Source organism: Spea bombifrons, chromosome 1, assembly GCF_027358695.1.
Source record: "Spea bombifrons isolate aSpeBom1 chromosome 1, aSpeBom1.2.pri, whole genome shotgun sequence".
NCBI classification, from domain to species: Eukaryota; Metazoa; Chordata; class Amphibia; order Anura; family Pelobatidae; genus Spea; species Spea bombifrons.
In genome coordinates, this window is record NC_071087.1 from 148,392,340 (window position 1) to 148,413,873 (window position 21,534).

The window sequence follows — 21,534 nt, forward strand, 5'->3', positions numbered from 1 at the left end:
AGGGTTCCTCACAAATGTTGCTGATGTCATTTGTGCAATGTGTCACCGGTGTATGACGTAATGCTGACATTGCAGTGTCATATATGGCAAAATTATGGCTTCTAATGTATTTGTTTTTATTTTCTTTTACAGTTCAAAAGAATGCTCAACCGAGAGCTGACCCACCTTTCTGAGATGAGCCGATCCGGCAATCAAGTTTCAGAATACATCTCCAATACGTTCTTAGGTAAGGCCAGTAATTTGCAGCATTTCTCCTGGCCCTCTCCAGATGTGTCTGCGTTATATAAACTGAGCTGTGAGCTGGACAGGCAGAGACGCCTGCGGATTATGGCTTCAGAGACGCTCCAAGCTCCTTTAGTTTTCCCTAATTGGCGTCCCAGCGATCCCCAATGCATGGATGTGTTTGATGGTTGCTGTGCTGAGCCTACATATCCAAGACAATGAGTTAGCGTCATGGATTAACACTTTCAGCTCTCTGGAGCATTAGACTAGTTAAACATCTGCCCTTTTATAAGAGAATTCACGTGAGCTGCTGCAATCGGGAAGCAATTCATTCTTCATTTCACAGCCATTCCACTTTTACCTGCTGCCTATTAATCCAATGATATGCTCTTCCCCTCTGGCGCTTAATTGGTTAATATTCGTAGGATCCGATACGATGTGAGGAATCTTTAGCGCCGTTGTGGTTTATTTCACAGCGGTACGCATCGTGCGCGGTGAAGGGAGAAGTGTGTTTTTTCTTCCCAAAGGTTAATTTTCTCACCGTGATTTTTTGTCCTGAACGCTCTGTTCTATGACCCCGAGCATATGGCCGTGAAGTGATGCTTCGGCAGCCAACACACGATAAACAGGCAGCCCGTAAACACATAAACAGGCCCGAGATGGGATTATACCCGGCAGCATGGAGCTTTTGGGATCTCCCTGCACTTCTGCTGGGAAATTTCCCTGGGGTGGAATAGAAAGTCTCAAGGAGAAAGAGCTGGGTTTGTGACGCACGGTTCCAGAAGGATGTAATGGAAGATGTATTTAGACACACCTAGATTTTGTGCAATAACACTAATTTTATACATATATCTGTGCACAATGTGTGTTTTATAAACATTATGATCCCGTTGTACATTGCTATGGAATATGATGGCGCTATAAAAAAAACAATAATAATGATCCAATGTGAGCTCCAATCTACCTCGTTATTTTTACGAATCTCATCTGCTACAAACCCAATCTCCTAAACTGCTACTCTTATCAATTGTTTAGCCCACAGGAATCCAAGTAACTCCTGTGACCCTCAGCCAGGGTTTGGCTTTTGAGAACCATGGGGGTCTGTAACCTTGGTGGCATCTTGGGTGCCCTGTGCTATTATTACTAAATTAGCAGTGCTTTGTACCCAACTCCGAAGCTTCTGTATGGAAACGAGCTTAGGTTCGACTAGATTGTAAGCTCATAAGGGCAGGGCCCTCTTCTCCTTTTGTACCACTTTGTTATTGTTTGTGATTTTAAATGTATTCTGACGCTGATTGGAACAGCACTAGCTCTATATAAATGAATGTAAAAAAGCTATGGATGCATTGCTCCCATAGAAGATAGTATCTTAAGCCACCATATTGGTATAATTAGAACTTTTGAAGACCTCAGGGCTCCTGTCTTCAAATGCATGGTTATATCTATAGAAGGGACGTTTGAACATCTACATGTTCTTACTAAATTCAGTCCTAATTCCACTAAAGGGTATCTCGGATCTTCAAAAGAATTTCAATTAGTCCTCATAGTAAGTCCTCTAGCCTCCATGGCCATGCAGCAGAATACAATACTGCAGTTATCGGCTTGTTTTAATGCTTCCCGAGGACCCTGACTGTGAGTGAGACCCAAGGACAAGCTGCCCTTACCGTCTTGAAACACAGCTCGGTCTACATATTGAAGACATATTTGTTACGTGTTAATGTTATAATGTAAATGCAGACTATACACGTTTTCCATTAGTATGAGCCGCCTGTAGAATGGAGCCGTGCTTTATTAAAAAAAAAAAAAAGTCTTTTCCATGGAAAAATGAAATCATTTTCTTGGGCGAGGGCAGCATGGTTTGTACATCAATAGACCGTGATAAATGATCCTACCTTCAGCTTAAGTAGGTTTTTTTTTTATTGGAAAGTAAGGGGGAAATCCCATGATGTGCGGCGACAAAAGCAACATTTTTCTGGCATTTTCCTGCTTCTGCATGAACTGCTCTGACAGCCCCAATTAGGATTTTCCCTCTTTGATCCGTTTGAACCGTGTGCATCTAACCGAGAATGAATATCTGGAGGAACATGGCCTTCTGCGTGGCGTCCAGATGCTGCCGTCGGGCAGAGAGCGGCTTCTCCTCCCCTCTGTGCACACACGCTTACACAAAGAGAATAATACACACTTTCTCTCGGTGTATTATTCCATTGACAGACTGCCATCTAGCCATCAACCGCGCACAATAATATTCCCTTCCTTCTGTTATTAATCTATGAGATCATACACCGCGTGACGGTAAGGGAGAGGCTGGGTCACCTGCTGTGTGCTTTATAGTCGTAATCTATATGATTAAATGCAGCATGGTACCATCATAGGTGCTCCATAAAGGTGGTGTATGTAATATATGTAATATGTTTTTGTATTATGGTATTGATATTATGGATTCTAACATAGAATCACACGGCTGCCTGGTCTGCAAATAAATGCATGTGGGCCGTTGGGTTCCCCTTTCTCATATAGATCGAAACATTGGGGATTACGGTTAAATAGCGATTCGAGGGGGGGGGTTGAAAAGCGGTCCTATCACCATAGCAAACAATGGAATCATCGTAGCAGCAGGAGCATCTGAACATTCGTTGCTATGGCAATAACCTTTCCAACGTCGCACCAGAAAAGCTCCTTTTGGAATCTGTGGATAACACCCGTTCGGCTCGTGTAATTCTACATTTTTCTGCCGATCACTATGTGTTGTTGATGTATTTTTGTGTCCTGTTGTTCAGATAAGCAGCATGAAGTGGAGATGCCAACACCATCCCAAAAAGAAAAGGAGAAAAAGAAGAGGCCCATGTCTCAGATCAGTGGGGTGAAAAAACTAATGCACAGTTCCAGTTTGACAAATTCAAGCATCCCCAGGTTTGGAGTAAAAAGTGAAAACGAGGAGTGTCTAGCCAAGGTGAGAAACCGCATGGTGATGTATAACGTGTAGCACGCGTGTGTTTCCTCTGTTACATCAGCTCTGAAAGTAGTCATATATGTCACATTAACACACTTAAAGATCTAGACCAAATAATAATTATAATAAGTACTGGATCTACCGGTTAGTCCCATGCGGCATCCAAAACGAAAAATAAGCAGGAGCAGAAATAAAACATACCTAGAAAAGGCTACCCGTGTATAGTGAATAGCGGAAGAGGACCCATTCCCAGCCAAAAATAAATACAAGAGCCACCACCAAGAGAAAAACGTGGCACAGAAAGACAATATCCCTGTAGTAGCCCACAGAAGTCAACAACTACGCCAGTAAAGCCAAACCAGAAGCGGCTATCTTGGCCAGTATGACCCCAGTCCACAGTCCCCTTTGACTCTCGCTGTTGAAGTCCTCTTTTGGGGGAGTCGTTTTCAGTAAACGTTCTCTGCCATACTTTAGCTGTACACATACATAATCTATTTTTGTTAATATTTATATTTTTGGCAGTAGAGCTGTCTGTAATCACAGAATCACAGAATGTTAATTAATTCATCTTCCCACACTCTGCATGTGTCTAGAAATATCAAGCGACGGCGTAGAGAATGTTCCAGGCCGTATGGAGGAAAAAAGAATATTTTGTTCGTTCTTGAACCTTTCCCTTAATTGTTGTTTTCATATCTTTATCCTTCCTAGGAACTTGAAGATGTGAACAAATGGGGCCTTAATATTTTTAAAGTGGCGGACTATTCTGGAAACCGACCTCTTACAGTCGTCATACACACAATTTTTCAGGTTGGTGTTAGTGAAAATAACACAAATTATATGACTGGACTGCTTTGTATGCATATGAATATATGTATGTATATATATGTATATATATGTGTGTATATATATATATATATATATATATAGTATATAGTATATAGTATATAGTATGCACCTATTTAAATATATATATATTCAATTTTTTTGTTTTTTTGTTATCCAATAATAATCTTTTTATTGTTTCCCTACAGGAACGAGATCTGTTGAAGACCTTTAAAATTCCAGTAGACACTTTAGTTACGTACCTAATGACTCTAGAAGATCACTACCACGCGGACGTGGCTTATCATAATAACATACATGCTGCAGATGTCGCACAGTCTACCCATGTGCTGCTATCCACCCCGGCTTTGGAGGTATGGATTTTGGTATCCAAAACTCTGTGGTTGTCATAAAACCCCAAGTGCTTTGATGTACAGTAGTAGCTTTAGTATCGGTTAAACTTAGGTTTTAAATGTTTCCGTAACCACCATGTCAGATTCCCAGCTTCACGTCTCTTTATAGGGTACGAGACGTAAATGTAACGCTCTGGATCCCTCTATTAGACACATGTAGAATGTTACACGATCTACTGGCTCTCTAGAAATAAAATGTAATGACAACGATAGACTCCTTAGTGTCTCTGGACGGCCCGGTCCCTGGAATTTCATATTTGTCCCTGATTATACATCCCCTCAGTTTTAAACCGGGTGACTTTTTAACCCCTCTGATGTTTTATTTTTTTTTTCCGTGTAGGCGGTCTTCACAGATCTTGAAATTCTTGCTGCAATATTTGCCAGTGCAATACACGATGTTGATCACCCTGGAGTTTCCAACCAGTTTCTCATCAACACAAGTAAGCGAAAAGAACCTGAAATGTTGGAAAGCTGAGCGTTTCTATTGTATTACCTAGAACTATGTATGGCAGAATCTAGACATGTGACATTCACTGTTCTCTGCACGTGGATATAATCATTGGGATTCACGACATGCTTCGTAACCAAAGGGACCCAAGAGTGTAAAATCAGTCTGATCGTCCCTCAGTAAACGGGGGGGGGGATAGTCATTGAGAGGATGGTACATGTGACTAATTTGTGTACTCTGGACGATCATTAAAGAAAGGGTTTAACCTGCTCAAATCCAGAAAATAGATATTAGATGTCTCCATTGACGGTGTAATGGCGCTACTGTAGCTCTTTATTCATCGTAGCAAGTCAGAATGGATATTTAGGTTCTGGGCTTGCCTGTAATCTGGATTTCTGTGTGTGAGGACTGTCCTCCGTTTCAGTGTCAGAGCAGTCCTACAACAAAGCCATCTACAAAAAGTATCCAACCCGGGGCGAGTGCAGTGATCTCATATTAAACAGATGACAAAATAATGCAATTGTGTGCGACACATTTTAACAAGGAGTATTATGTACGGTGGGGCAGTACCGCCAGTAGTCTGTAATATGCATTTCTGAGACCGGACCTGGGATTGTTACGACTAAGGTGCCATGGCCTTACAGGGGATGAGTGAACATGATTGAGCTGCTTTCAATGTAATAACACCTATGTAATATTCATCATATAGTACAAGCTTTTATTTTAACCACCACCTGTCACCGTCACTTTGTTCCTGATTGTACTAGACAGGTGTGTTTCTGTCTCAATGTCACAAACACAGAGCACAAGTAATTACATTTGCTTAAAGGTGCTGTTTCACCTGCTCTGCTTTGACAATAAATCATTAGAAATGTATTTCAGGTCCACTCTACCCCTGGTGTCCCGGTAAATGCGTATGGGAGTTGTTGTTTACATGTAGGGGTGGTCACCTTCCTCTGAGAGGGCCAGCATAGCCGGAGAGCCCGGTAGTGTTAAAGTCATTTTTACACGGTGGTTATATGTGGATTCACAAGCAAATCACAAAGGGGAAAAAAAAGATCCCCAAATCATCAGAGCCCCTGGTGAGCCAGTGCCCCCTTTCCAGCCGTCCCGGGAGTATATTTACCTTTGGGGCTGTCCTAGACCCGACCCAGGGCAGCACGGGATCTCTGGTGTACTGAAACAGTGCGCAAGGAGCCAGCACAGTGTCCATAGGGTAAATAAATAGGTTGGTTGGGGAGATCAAAGATCCCCCTTGTAATCAGCTCATTGTTCAGTGGGACATGGACGGGCCCGATCGCCCAAGAGGATGATGTGCCCTCCAGTTTTGTACCAGGAGGACCTGCTGGCCCCCTCTGGACCTTCTGCTCTGGGCCGGGATACGTCACTGCCTGCAATAGAGGAGATTTTGTAACGCACCCTCTGTGCTCTGGAAAGCCTCGTGTGTCTTGTGCATGAATCTAAAAATAAATGTGCTTGATTGTCAGAGAAGACACTGTCACACCGACTCTCCCCACCCCCCCTCAGTCTTAACGTCTACTTCATGCCAAGAAGGGATGGCGTTTTCCTAATAATACATTGACTTGTTTGATGGCCGGCAAATAAGCTTTGGCCCCTTTTAGCAATTGAAGGGGTTAATTACGTCGTGTTAGAAAGTGTGAGGTTTTAGGTGAATCGTTTTCTGGATATATTGGGCTGCAAGAAGCTATTTAGTCTCTATGTTCTTGAGAGCTGGTCTCCGAACAGGTTTAACAATGTGCTATATGGGTGAAACAGATACAAAGAGCTCACCATCTAATATGAAAACATTGTAAATGTGCTCTATAAATAAACATAACGTAACGTATGACATCACTTAAAAAACCAAACGATGCAGCTACTGTCTCATGCTGCTTCATTGAGATTTGAGTTCTTAGCAATCAAGTAATCAGACTTTAATTAGCATTAATCATTTTAAAAACGTCCTGCATTGGTTTTATGTTAAAGAGCAATGATTTTGCTTCCAGATTCGGAATTGGCCTTGATGTACAACGACTCGTCCGTGCTGGAGAATCACCATCTAGCTGTAGGTTTCAAGCTGTTGCAAGAGGAGAACTGTGACATTTTCCAGAACTTGACCAAAAAGCAGAGACAATCACTAAGGAAAATGGTTATTGACATCGTAAGTGCCATTATCAGATTCCCTTTTTCTGTGTTTTTGTTATTTATTCCACATGCTATCGTATCGGGGGTAAATGTATCTGCTCCAGTCCATTTCCTAGGGTCTTTGGCAACTAAAGTCGTGGGGAAGCTTTTGATGTCAGCCTAAGCGTTCCTCTAAATCCAGTTTTGTTCCTCAGAATCTGCCGTATTAGTTTGACTGAACTGTAACCCCCCCGCTTCTGTGTTCGCGCAGTAAGGTGTGACAAATTACAAAAGAATAAGACCTTATTTTATCCACCTTCACAGGAACATTTCTCAGGGTTTTAAATAGAGTTAACGTGAAATGAGGCAGCTGAGAACGTTGCAGGACTCTTATAGATTTTCCTGTTTTCCTTGAACGTATCTTTTAACCCTTTGGTGCGCCAGTGACGATTCCTTGTTGCATTTTTGGATTCCCCTGAAGATTTCAATTTTAGGAACGTTTAACATATAATTGCCCCTCGCCTCTGCTTCTGCTGACTTTGCTGGTTACTGATGATTAGAAGCACCAGGTGTTGATTCAATGAATTGTTCATTTCTAGGCCTGTTTTCCTTGTAGACCGTGAGACTTTATCTGACCTACTTCTGGGTTTATTCTTGGTGCCGCATTGTTTTCCCTTGTTACACTGACTGCTGTCTGTGGCATTTTTTATGGATGGCTTTTTGGGTAGAATGCTGACAGTTTTACTAATGCTACACAAGATCTGACAATTGAGGATATATGAATATCTGCCCTAAGGAGATTATAGTCTAAATTTGGTACTTTTACTGGAGGCAGAAGAAAAAAAAAAGTGTTTTTCTGGTCATGGGAAGAAATCCCCGTGCAGCCCACTCTACTTGGCACCTATATTTTAATGTTATTGCTACATAGAATACCGTAGACTCAATTTGATCATGACATGTGGGTTTGTATTATGCCGTATATATAATACATTTCCACTTCTCAGAACTGACATTGGTAAACATGTTATTGGTGGTGGGGGGGGGTTTGTGTACCTCCTGGTGGCTGGACTCTATCTATAATTGACATGTTTATATTGGAACAGTATGAATAATACTGCATCTGGTTGTCCAAGGGTGGTGGGAGTTTTGTATTTCAGATTTCTTTATCGAAAGCATTATGTTCCTTCTCCTAGGTGCTTGCAACGGACATGTCAAAGCATATGAATCTACTGGCTGATCTGAAAACAATGGTGGAGACGAAGAAGGTGACAAGCTCGGGAGTCCTCCTACTCGATAACTACTCAGACAGGATTCAGGTAAATAATAAATATTGTGCGTCGTTTATACACCAGATGAGAGCGTGTTACCCAACGCCCATTACTTAATGCGAGTTCAGACATCCAAGCCACTGGCAGAGAAGCAGGGAAATTGGGTTAATGCTATACTGTTTCCTTATTTATCTTGTGATGACTAAATCCTGCACGCCACGAATCTTCCAGACTTCACTTCACAGCTACACCAAAGTGTAAATGAAAAAGAAGCCTTCTGCCTCCTGTGTAATAACGCAGCGGGTGATCATTCTGCAATGTTTTTATGTCTATTTCAGGTCCTGCAGAACATGGTGCATTGTGCGGATCTAAGCAATCCAACCAAGCCTCTGCAGCTTTACCGGCACTGGACGGACAGGATCATGGAGGAGTTCTTCAGACAAGGAGACCGGGAAAGGGAACGGGGGATGGAGATCAGCCCCATGTGTGATAAGCACAATGCGTCTGTTGAAAAATCACAGGTATTTAGTAGAACGTTTAACTTTTTAATAGAGGTTATTTGCGGTATACGTTTATATATTTGGTCAACGTCAGACACCTCTGCGTTTTAAAGGCTCCAAGAAGTTACGATTGAGCAGCTGCTTCTTGAAATACCTTCACAGTTAACATAATTGTAGTCAGGATTCCGTCTCACACACAGAACCAAGAACATTAAGGGTGCTGTTCCACCCGTTCTTCTGAATGTATCAGTTTTGTAACTAAATGCATCAGAAACATTACTCCAAACCCTTCACGGAAATTTCTCCTTGGACAAGTGCAGTATGTTTAGTTACTTTTGTGTTTAAGTTTAAAGTGAACTAAATGCATCCTTTGTTCATTCTTCTCATTTTTTTCCTAGGTTGGCTTCATAGACTACATTGTTCATCCTTTGTGGGAGACCTGGGCAGACCTTGTTCATCCTGATGCCCAGGATATTTTGGATACATTGGAAGACAATCGTGAATGGTACCAGAGCACAATTCCTCAAAGTCCGTCTCCTGCCCCCGAGGAGCAGGAGGAAGGTAGACAAGGCCAAACCGAAAAATTCCAGTTTGAACTAACGCTGGAAGAAGATGGGGAATCGGACACCGAAAAAGACAGTGGTAGTCAGGTGGAAGAAGACACCAGCTGTAGTGACTCAAAAACACTTTGTACGCAGGATTCAGAATCTACTGAAATTCCACTGGATGACCAAGTGGAAGAAGACGAAAGTCAAACTGAACCTAGCACACTAGAAGGGGGGCATTCCCCCGACACGTAACAGCGTGAAAGCTTTGTTTTGACCTTCCTTTACTTTGTTTTTGGTTCATTTTTGTTTGTTCAAAAAATGGTTTCCAAAGTGCATGAAATATGCCACAACCATGGTCACACCTCACTTTCATCTGCCAGGATGTTTGTTGATCAAAACAGACATAATTTGCTTAGTTTGGCACTCAGGAATATTTACCAGAAATCCATTTCTACGGCTTTGGAAAGCAAATCTGAGGAAATTGTTGGCGAAACAACTAAAGAGCTCCAAAGAGCTTTCCGTGGAGAGCAAGTGTTTAGAGGAAAACAAAACTGAAACACTGAGTTTTAGCTTGCTTCTGGGTCTGAAAGATCGATGGCATCATCAAGAACCACCCGTATGGAGTGCATTCTTTGCAGTGTAAAGTAGAGGAATCTTATTGGCAGGACGCGTCATGGATGGGCGCAAAGCATCAGGATGATGAGCTGTGGAAATTACATAATTTTCTAATTTTAAGTCTTCCTGATAAAATGACTGAAAACTAAAAATAAAAACATGAGCACGCAGCTCTTTTGAGAGTTGTCGTGCTCTCCGCGTTTTGTATCATATGTAAAACAAGAGATTTTTTTGTAGAGCTTACTTTTATTAAATATATTGAGGTATTCTATTTAAAGAAAGTACGTTTGGAAATTCATCCACCACTGATTATTATTATTTTTATTTTTTTTCCAAAGAGTAACTTGCAAGTTTTCAGTACAATTATTGTGCTACACTGGATGACTGCTTCTGGTTCTGAATTGATTTGCACCTTAGAATTTCATAGCAATTAATTGAACTGTAGAATTCCATTCTTTTATACGCTTGAACCTTTCTTAAGACACCGTCTTGCAGGAAACCCTTTCATTACAGCATAGATTTTTTTTTAATTCCTCTTTTAAATATTGTGGTTAGCGCAGAAGGAATGCGTTAGGGCACTTTCCCAAACGATATTGGAAGGTCAACTCCTTGATTTGGGCAGTTTTTTCAAAAGTAGCAATTTCCCCATAGAAATTGTTCTTTTTTACAACAAAGCATGAATAATATGAATCAGTGTATTGTGTCTTATGTTGGCCCATACAGTGAATCTTTTGTGTTGATTTAGTCTTAGTGTACCAACACAAGAGCCAGGATTTGTACTAAATCGTCAGGATGCCTCAAAGCTTTGTATATTATTCTTTTATTCGAATTGGCCTTTGTGCAATACCGCTAGGAAGTTGGTACTAGGTTCTTCAAGGTAAATAGCTGGGGTTGTACTTTACAGGCTCGCTACTACCAGATATTTCAGTTTCAGTTGTTACCGGTTATATATGAACATTTATCGAGGAGCCCTTCACTTCCTCGTACGTGTAAAGTTCTAGTAAAATCATACAGTAAACCAAAAAAAAACCACATAGTAAATTCTGCATCAATTTAAAATAGATATCCAGTGGTAGTATTTAAACCCGATTTCTCAATAGCGGTTACGTATACACGGTTCGAATCATTTAGCACAGTGAAACTGATGCTTATGGGCATCTGTAACTCATACAACTGCATTTAGTTGCATGCAGACTAATGTTTTGTGTATACATTGGCCAAAATATTACGGGAAAGGGATGAGGGTAGGGGAAGCAAAATAATTTTTATTTTTTTAAAAAGAAAGTTCTTTACAAAGGTCTTCAGCCTTTGGCTTAGCCTTAAGTGTCACTTATTTGTGTTTTTTGTGCATCTTCACCATACTTCATTTGTAGTGGGAGGAAAAAAACCCTTTTTTTCTGCAGTCTACCCTCCAGCAGCTGTACCAGACATGCTAAGTTTCTTCATATTGTCCTCCTACCCATGGAGTGCCTGGAATGTAACAATTAAATATAAAGCAATATTATTTCCAAAAATAAAGATTTGACCTGAAAGGGTTAACAACTGCACTAATGGAAATCACACCATATTAAGCAACATGCCACCACATTAAAATAAAAAAAATTATTTAAAAAAAACCCATGAGAAATTCATAATCCATAGACAATCAACATGTAGACATTGTTTTGTAAATCCAGGGATCTAATGCACTGTACAATCCATTCATTCTCTCGCTCTTTTTTTTTTTTTAAATGTTTTTATTATTTTAATTTTTTTTTTTAGTTATGATTTTTTTGAAAATATATTTTTTGCCAAACTGTAGTCTTGTATGCTACTTTATCCATTTGAGCAGCAGTGGATTTTGACACGTGTCACATGGTCCTCTGATGCTCCAGTGGGTAAATCCTTTAAGTGTCTTTATACATTTTAATATGTATTTTATCACAACATAGTTCAATGCAAAGTCTACGTGCCGTACGGCTAAACTTTTTAGTTGCCCAACAGTATCCTTTCTCAACTGTTTTTTTTTATTATTATTACATCATCGCTTGTCATTCTGTGATGGGGATTGTACAGTAGGTACAGTAATTTGTGTTTAGTGAAAGAGGAAAAACTTGAAATGGATTTACAGAAAGTGTCAATTCTTTTTTTAGAAGCCTATTTATTTTGTCATTACTTTGTGCCATGCATTTCTTTTTATTCTCACCAAATGACCTCACCTGTAATACAGTCTTGTTTGTCTCTGTTTACAACCATGTATTTATTGTAATGTACATACGATAATGTTAATTGTAAATTACCAGTTCTTATTATGACATCATCTGTAACGGGTGGTGTTCCTATATCTTGAAGCTCTTGGTGAGACAATGAATATTCTGTATATTTACTCCCTGTACATGTTTTATTATTTTTTTTCTTATTCTGTATGATATTATGTCACCGTAGAGCATCTTTATGGAAAAATTGAAGGAAAAAAAATTCTAAAAAATGATATAAATTTAAAAGCTGCAGGTCTTTGGTCCCAGGGCTGTGCCTTAACTTAAAAGTATATTTTTCGTGTTTTGCTGCATTTAGAAGAGAGAATGTTGAGAGAAGGCTGGGCATTCCAAGTTTTTATTTTACTTGCCTTCATTCATGCACTTCTAAAAATAAAATTTTCCCTTATAGTTGACAAAACAAGACTCTCATGTCATATGTAGCCTATTTTAACCATAGTATGGAGCTGTTGGGCCTTTGTGATACCTAATTATAGATAATTATACAGTGATATAAGCTTTTCAGACCTCACAGGTCCTTCTACAGATAAAATCTGAGGTCCTGATTTTACTCCACTAAAAGGCGTCACAAACTTCTTAAAGCTTTTTCCTTTCTTGGACCAGTATGGCAATATCCATTATAAAGCATAAAATCAAAGCTGGCATACTCCGTGTCCAGTGATTTTGTGACCAGTTCATTCTTCTAATCCTTCTTGTGGCAAAAAATGGATACTGATGTACTGGTGTGGGGAAAAAGCCGTTAGACTTGTGTGATGCCATTTCCTCCAAATGGTCCCATAACTTTTCACAACCCTAGATGTCTGAGTCTGATAATATCTCCGATAGCGAGTGTGATTAGCTTGAAAGATTGCCTTGTCCTGTGAATAAGTTGGGCTGCTAAAGGTATCAAAACAGTTTTGTAACACTGCTGGACCCCGATTTTAGGAAGATTATTGGGTCTGGGCATAGTAGCCGCTTTACCATGGGTGGGGGAAATTGACAAACCCAGGAACCGTGAACGGACTAACATATTTAACACACATGGCGGTGGATTTCACAGAGGCCGCTGGCACCAGACTAATCTCTCTCACATACTGCAATGGCCAATACACAACAGAGATAAAGGGAAAGGCAAGTAACCCTTTAACGTAGAATAGATGGCGAGTTATGCTTCATATACACAGAAATGGAAACTAGGGAGATAACCCAAAATATTACAAGTTAATATAAAATTACAGTGCTAACAACCTTCATAAAATGGGGGTACAGCATCTGTTACACTCTTACCTTGACAGCTCTGTAAATGAAGAAAATATGAATTTGTGCTACCAGTTGTCCCAGTTAACACTGTTTAGTGTATATGGTATATTTGCTAAGCTAAATTTTAACTTATTTCTATAATTTTATATGATTATAAATGTAACTGACTATTAGCTTATATGATATAATCATAAGGCTGCCAATATTATGATTATAATAGCAGAAATCTTGAGTTTAGCTGACCCAGTGGATGCCTCTGCTGTGCTACATGTAAAATAACGTAATAACTATCAGGTTGCTGATGGCGCAACACCTTATTTTATTTATTATTTATTTAAGCTGTGTTAAAAATACTTAAGCTACAGCAGTTGAAATATGCTTTAAAACAAGATGTCAGCTCACAGCACTATCATATTAATGATTATTAAATATATAATACATAATATGAGTTACATACATCACATTGTATGATGTTAGTAAATATCTAGCAAGGAGAATAAGTGTTCCCTTTATAGCTGTTCTTCTGCATGTATAGAAAATGCCAAACATCATAATGTTTCTTTAAGATAACACTAATGCTTGTGTTCTAAAATCCAAAGCTATTTTTTTTTAATTTAATTTATCTATATTGCTGTACAGGGAACTATAGATGCACTATAATATGCATTTGTGATAAATGTATCCTAGATATTATTTAAGCAACTGCACTTAGACAAATAATTGAGAATTAACTAATTAGATAAAAATCATATAAAAACCCAACTATTTTTTATTAAAGACTCCAGGCTTTGAAATCACTGCTTATCCCCCAACCTCTGTGCAAATAAAGCAGGTGCTTAGTGAATAAAAGTGCAGTCGTGATGGGGGTGCCTGTCATTGGTACTAAGTGGTTTCCAGTGAGATCCTCAAGACACCCAAAGTCCAATTTTTGTTGATATCCATAATATAACAAAAAGTGATCTCTAAATCTTGGCCTAGTAGAGTGGCTTGAGAAAATCATTGGAAACCACTGCTCATATTGACAGCACGGCAGTGACGCACACGAGCCTAAATAAATGCCTTCTCCTACAAAATACCATTTGTGCTTTGTGGCCATTTAGAACCCAAATTGGAACTGCGTTCTCTAGTGCGACACCCTTGTAGCTTTTTTTCCATTCCATTAATGCCCAGCCGTAGAAGCAGGCGATTTTTTTCAGTGAAAGGGGAGATTCTTTTTCAAAAATGAACAGAGCCTCCTTTTTGACACAAAAACTGTAGATTTTAGCAGCCCTGGTCCAAAGGATTTTGATTGCTTTTTGTTTCAAACCATATAAAAAAAGGGATTCTAAAACTACATGAAATCTAGAATCATTGTTTTGCTTTATTTTTTGGGGTATGTCAGTAGAATGGCCAGTGAACACTGCAACTGAATTTCAATGTTTCCTAGCCTCTTAACAGCCTATGGGATAGTACTGTACATCAATATCTTCATATGAACATTTTTATATGCAATGGAAATAAAAGCATGGGTTGGTTCTGCCTAATTTTCTGTGTTTGTCTTTTGTATTTAGTTATCGGTTGTTTGAGTGCTTTATCCAGGATAGTTGCAAGGAATGTTTCCCGGATTAGTCTCCAAGTTCATTCTTCCTTTTACGTCACAGATGACATCAGAGTCCTGGCACTAGGACACTGCCCCCCTCTAGGCTGAGCCTCTGGCATTGATTGGTGCAGAGGTATTGGAGCCCCAAATATATAAAGATATAATATGCTTAACACTAGGAATGGAAGTGGCCAAAAAAAAACACGCACTAACCTTGGTCATCAGAAGAAAATCAAACTTTGATAAACTCAAACAGAAACAAAAAGAGCTGTAATAGCTGACCTGCTCATTGCTATATATGAAGCTGCACTCAAGTCTCAAGATTAGGCAAAGCCTATTGGTGGTAAGAGAGGTAACCAAATAACAAAGTCCCTGACAGAGATGTTCAAACATTTACAGGAAAAATACTGGGAGCTTGCTTTATTGACGCGTCTAAAAACTACACTAAAACAAACTCACAAGCAAACTAACTCCCATAACACACATAAAAAAAAAAAACATTTTTAATATTCATACAACACTGAGTGTAGTTACCACATTCTAACCACTGCACAAGATCAAAGAAATGTCCACAATAGTTGACATAGCTGCCACAGCAGAAGCTCATGGTCTGGTTACTGTGTTTGCTGCTGTTTGTTTTGATGTGTATTTTGTTTTTGTTGCTAATCTTTATCAACAAACATGTTTACACGTTAGAGTCAATGCACCAGCATTCAAAGAGTGAAATTGCCGCTGGTATATACTGGGTTTTAACCTCTGCACAAAGTATTTCTTTCAGCTGCTGGTGAGTTTCTTTTCTGCTGCTGGTGAGTTCTTTACACATGTTGATTAATGTAGATAACGTTTTATGTTTTTTTGTATTTTGATGGTCTGGAATATACATGTAAAATGCATCCATTTAAGATGAGCTAATGCTCTTGAATCACTTAGGGAAGGTTTTCAAGTTTTCTGTTGGTTTCAATGTCTTTTTTTTTTCTAGACTGTGTCTCTAAAGTCAGATATATTCTCAATAAGTTGTACTGACTTAATTTATTGCTAAGCCAATCAGAATCACCACATTTATCTGGTCTTTATTCTCTATTATTACATCCATGACTCATGACTTCATAGGAGAATTAGTTTGCTGTCATGAGCTGAGCTCTAATACTACTGTATTTCAGATGATTGTGTCTTGTTCCCCTGATATTGCCTAATCAATAAATCCCTTTCACGTATGGTTCAACATAAATGAAATAAGCAAGAAAATCCAATTCACTGCACGGCGGTCTCATATCTTCTCCACATATTGGTCCGTTACAACAGAATCATGATTTGCCTGTACGCCTCCAATGTGTAAGAACAGCACAGAGTCCTCAATTGATCAGTATTGTTGGCGTTATTATGTATTGATTTATTATTCATTGCTTTATTTACCACCATTATATTTTGAAGTGCTTTACATTAGAACAACTTGATAAAGACCTCATCGTGAGGTCGAAACGTTGTTGTCTGTTTCCTACAATAAATCTGTCTGATGGAACCCCTGCGTGCCTGGAGCCTTCTTCTATTTTTGATTTACTGGGGAGCTGGCCCTTCCTGGCACAGCTAAGCACCTGAGTTCCTGTGGGGAGTGAGTGCAGATTCCTAATTCTGGTGACTTACATTAGAACTCGGCATAAAGGACTGGGAAATGTGACAGTTAAGGATCAATTTATGCTGTTATACATGCTGAGCAAAGAACATTGATGACGAGAGGGAGAACGTCTGCTGGGTGACGGTACGTCCAATTAGGCAGTAATCCAGAAAATGAAAAGAAATGGCACTCTTAAGAGCACCACATGCCTTTCTTTCTATCGGTGACATCAGAGGAAGAAGCACTTCACTTAATTTTGACAGTAACCAGATTTCTTTCTTTTTATGGCATAAATAGATTTGATTCCAATTCAGCGAAGAATATTTAAGTTTTAATTTTAGTCTGGATGCAACCAACATCAGTTTGATTGTTAGCAACATAACTAAAGCACCGACATTTCCAAGTCCTGTTAATTGAAGAATCGGAATGTCATTTTAGTTAAATGTATTATATGGGAACTGAAATATAATGTTGGTGTGAATCATGCGCTTTGCCTGATGTATAAAATCACATTTTTTTTTTTATAGTTCAGTTTTTAGTAAGATTTTCATTGAGCTGTCTGAAAACTAGACCCTTACTGTAGGAGCAGGTTGCACCGTGTCGGATATTCATTTTATAGGAAGACATAAATGTCTCCAAAAGATAAGACCCAGTCACAGCTTCTATGTATGTTAGTTATTTTTTGTACAAAGCAGAATATGGCACTTATTGATAACAGATGGTGTTAGGAGGATGGTGGAACCTGCATGGGCTGTAGATTATGTTTCTTGAAAAGATGGAGGAAGATAGAGATAGAGATGGAGGAAACCATGCAATTTCCACCCATCCTTACCATCAATACCTGGCCACCCCAGGTCAACCCAGCTTCTCATAAATTCATAACTTATTTGTTTCTTTTGTGGCCGACAGTTTTAAGGCGAGACGTCAGTGTTTGGCAGAAGCTTGGAGTAAAAGACGCACACAGCCGGAGCCCATAACATACAAGTAATCATCATCATTTCCGAAAATTGCCTCTTCTGCATCAGTGCGATGGCAAAAGGTTTCACCCCAGGATCAATACGTGACACAGTCTGTTAGTGACTCAAACCGAGCAATGACAGCCTAATTATCACCAGATGCAGACGCCCAAATTAGCCGTACTCTGTGATTAACGAGGTTGTGTTTCATGAACGTTATGCTATTTATGTTACCTAAATAATATGTTTAAAAAGCAGATTACGTTTATTTAAGCTTCAGTACTTTGAAAATGATTGATTATAAAGTTATGTAAAGAGTGGCTTCTTTTGGGACACCCTTTGTCAATATGATTTAAAAAGTAACTAGCTTAAATGGAATATAAAGAGTTAACACTTTGTTTATGCGTTTATGGGTTCCTATACCTAGGGCCGGCACTTATAGGGAACTAGGAGACTGGGGGGCCAAAACTATTTAGCATGGAGTGGCATCAAATGCATAGTTTGCCTAGGGGTGCTAAGAACCCAGGCGCTGCATCTGATACCAACAATGTTAGACTTCTTAAAGGTGCCGTTCCACTAAAAACATTCATTACAGTCTGTAGTATGATAGTGATAAAGTACAACCAAAAGCTGATAAATCAGATAATAACCTGATATCTGCAGAGCCCTCTTCAATGCATGTTGTTGGGCCCCACAGATATATACCGTGTATTCTACATATTTAATGCATACAATACACAGCAGTGTGTGATCTCATAAAACTCTATTATTTATTGTTTTATATAGCGCCATCCAATTCCGTAGTGCTGTACAATGGTTAGACAGGACATAACAAGTAGTATGAAACATAACAAATTGACTTACAGAAACAACAGGTGAGGAGGGCCCTGCTCAAAGGAGCTTACAATCACACCCTAATCACACATATGAAAAAGTTCATATTGTATATAATGCCCAAACCAACCCAGGAAACCCAGAATAAAACTAAGCCTGAAATCCAAATATTTGTATACAAAATATTAAATGAAAATATATCAATCTCAGTGCTGTCATGTTAGTTTATTGTGAAATGCAAGAATGTTTCATCAATCCAAGCTTTTTTAAAATTTGAATTTAACAATGCAACTTTAAACAGAATTTTAATAAAGATGACTGCCACTATTAATACGCGCAATTGAACTGGACAGGTGTTATAGCGTGTTGTGTTCAATTTTCCTTCTATGTACATTCTGTACTGAACACTGTGTATGCGATAGCTCTGTAAATAGCCTAATCATTACCATATTGATCAAGATGTTCTATAGGACTGTCGGATCATATATTATGCACGTTGGCAGCAACAACGAGAAAAAAAACACTCAATTCCGTCTAGTAGATTCTGATTTCTTGACATACATGCCCTAGTCTCCATAAATTATATTAAACTAAGTAGATCAAACCAAAATAGAAATTATTGATGCATAGGATAATAACATGTTCTTGGGTGTTAAAATTAGTTATATTAATCAACATATGTCTTTTGTTTCTGTTCACTTACTTGTGACTGTTTCCTGACATTGTTTAGGCAGCCACGGCAGTTGCCTCCAGTACATTATACCCCATATTTAAATGACCATTCCTATAAATGAACTGGATCTATCTATCTATCTATCTATCTATCTATCTATCTATCTATCTATCTATCTATCTATCTATCTATCTATCTATCTATCTATCTATCTATCCCAGTCATATCTTCTTAAAATAAAAGGTGGCTGACATAAGGTTTTATAAATTAAAGCCGTTTTGTCAGAATCTCTGCATGGAGTGCTAATTAAAACAATCATATGCAAATGCTGCTTCCCACTTCATTGTGCATTACAAGCAAAAAAACTATCGTGAATAATCTGTCTGGGAAACATCTCACACAACACAATTTATTTGTTTTATGTAAAATGTCTGAATGGAGGAATATGAATGTTTGCAAATGGGCAATGAATTACGTTCCCTGCCAATTAGGTTCGGATGAAAAGCTGGGGGCATTTTTAATTTGGGATCGAAATTCATTGCCCGGTGCCCACATTCACCCACACTCTCTCTCTTGCACTCTCATTCTTGTACACTCTCTATTCCATGCTCTCTAAATGTTTCTCTGCCGACCACTTCCGCATCTACTTGTTCTTCTATCGTCTCTCTTTTATCTTCTATTTTCCTCTGCAGATATAACCTGGCCGTGGTTCCTGTGACGTCCTCTCACCGATCCTCCAATCGGGTGAGGACATCACTGAAAGTGACGTCCTTTATCCCAGTCTCCGTGAACATAACCTGACGCAAACTTCCACCATTTTGGCCAAAGTTCATGCTAGGTTATGTCCACAGAGATGTGGACGAAGATGTACAATAAAAGATAAAAGAGAGAAGATGAAGAACAAGTGGGAAGTGAAAGCAGAAGTGGTTGACATAGAAGGTAGGGAAACATTTAGAGAGTGTGAGAAAGAGAGTGAATGAGAGTTCACAAGTCTATTGTTTTATAAAATGCTCTGTGAGCTAGCTTGTGTGTCTGCTTATGTTAAATACAGTTTCTCACAAAAGTGAGTACACCCCTGAGTGGAAATGTCCAAATTGGGCCCAATGTGTCAATATTTTGTGCAGCCACTCTTGGGCATGGAGTTCACCAGAGCTTCACAGGTTGCCATTGGAGTCCTCTTCCACTCCTCCATGGCGAAATGGAGGGGATCATGCTCTGATTCAGTATGTCACAGTACATGTTGGCATTCGTGGTTCCCTCAATGAACTGTAGCTCCCCAGTGCTGGCAGCACTCATGCACGCCCAGACCATGACACTCCCACCACCATGCTCACCTGGTTGCCGCCACACATGCTTGACACCATCTGAACCAAATAAGTTTATCTTGGTCTCATCAGACCACAGAACATGGCTCCAGTAATCCATGTCCTTAGTCTGCTTGTCTTCAGCAAACCGTTTGCGGGCTTTCTTGTGCATCGTCTTTAGAAGAGGCTTCCTTCTGGGACGACAGCCATGCAGACCAATTTGATGCAGTGTGCGGCGTATGGTCTGAGCACTGACAGGCTGACCCCCCCCACTCCTTCAACCTCTGCAGCAATGCTGGCAGCACTCATACGTCTATTTCCCAAAGACAACCTCTGGATATGATGCTGAGCACGTGCACTCCATTTCTTTGGTCGACCATGGCGAGGCCTGTTCTGAGTGGAACCTGTCCTGTGAAACCACTGTATGGTCTTGCCCACCGTGCTGTAGCTCAGTTTCAGCATCTTGGCAATCTTCTTATAGCCTAGGTCATCTTTATGTAGAGCAACAATTCAGATCCTCAGAGAGTTCTTTGCCATGAGGTGCCATGTTGAACTTCCAGTGACCAGTATGAGAGAGTGTGAGAGCGATAACACCAAATCTAACACACCTGCTCCCCATTCACACCCGAGACCTTGTAACACTAACGAGTCATGACACCGGGGAGGGGAAATGGCTAATTGGGTACAATTTGGACATTTTCACTTAGGGATGTACTTTTGTTGCCAAGGTTTAGACATTAATGGCTGTGTGTTGAGTTATTTTGATGGGAAAACCAAATTTACACTGTTATACAGGCTGCACACTCACTAATTTACATTGTAGCAGAGTCATTTCTTCAGTGTTGTCACATAAAAAGATATAATAAAATATTTACAAAAATATGAGGGGTGTACTCACTTTTGTGAGATACTGTATATACAAAGCATATATCATGTTTGTATTTAATGTGGCTCTAAGAACTTTTAGAACTTTAGCTTTTTACCTAAACCTAAACCTCCCATATTACGGGACTTACAAGTTGTTTCAATTACAAGATGTACACGGTTATCTTGTTTATAATTGTCTGGAAACTGCGATATATATAAAGAAGAACTGTAGGTTGAAATAGTTGATTAAAAGTTCTGTTAAACAATAGTAAAATAATGTTAATATCTTTGTTAAGAAGAAATCC

At 39.4% G+C, this 21,534-nt stretch overlaps 1 protein-coding gene across 2 annotated transcripts in view; it reads left to right on the forward strand.

The window, feature by feature from the left end:
• Nucleotides 1-11,428, forward strand: part of PDE4D (phosphodiesterase 4D) — a 326,292-nt gene extending 314,864 nt beyond the window's left edge. For both annotated transcript variants that reach the window (XM_053448032.1, XM_053448034.1), the window contains 10 exons: nt 133-226; nt 3,000-3,172; nt 3,881-3,979; nt 4,204-4,368; nt 4,748-4,847; nt 6,862-7,016; nt 8,173-8,295; nt 8,586-8,768; nt 9,146-10,645; nt 10,678-11,428. In XM_053448032.1, coding sequence (XP_053304007.1) covers nt 133-226; nt 3,000-3,172; nt 3,881-3,979; nt 4,204-4,368; nt 4,748-4,847; nt 6,862-7,016; nt 8,173-8,295; nt 8,586-8,768; nt 9,146-9,547 — 1,494 coding nt within the window. In that variant the 3' untranslated portion in view covers nt 9,548-10,645; nt 10,678-11,428. The remainder of the gene's footprint in view (nt 1-132; nt 227-2,999; nt 3,173-3,880; nt 3,980-4,203; nt 4,369-4,747; nt 4,848-6,861; nt 7,017-8,172; nt 8,296-8,585; nt 8,769-9,145; nt 10,646-10,677) is intronic.
• Nucleotides 11,429-21,534: the final 10,106 nt, after the last annotated feature.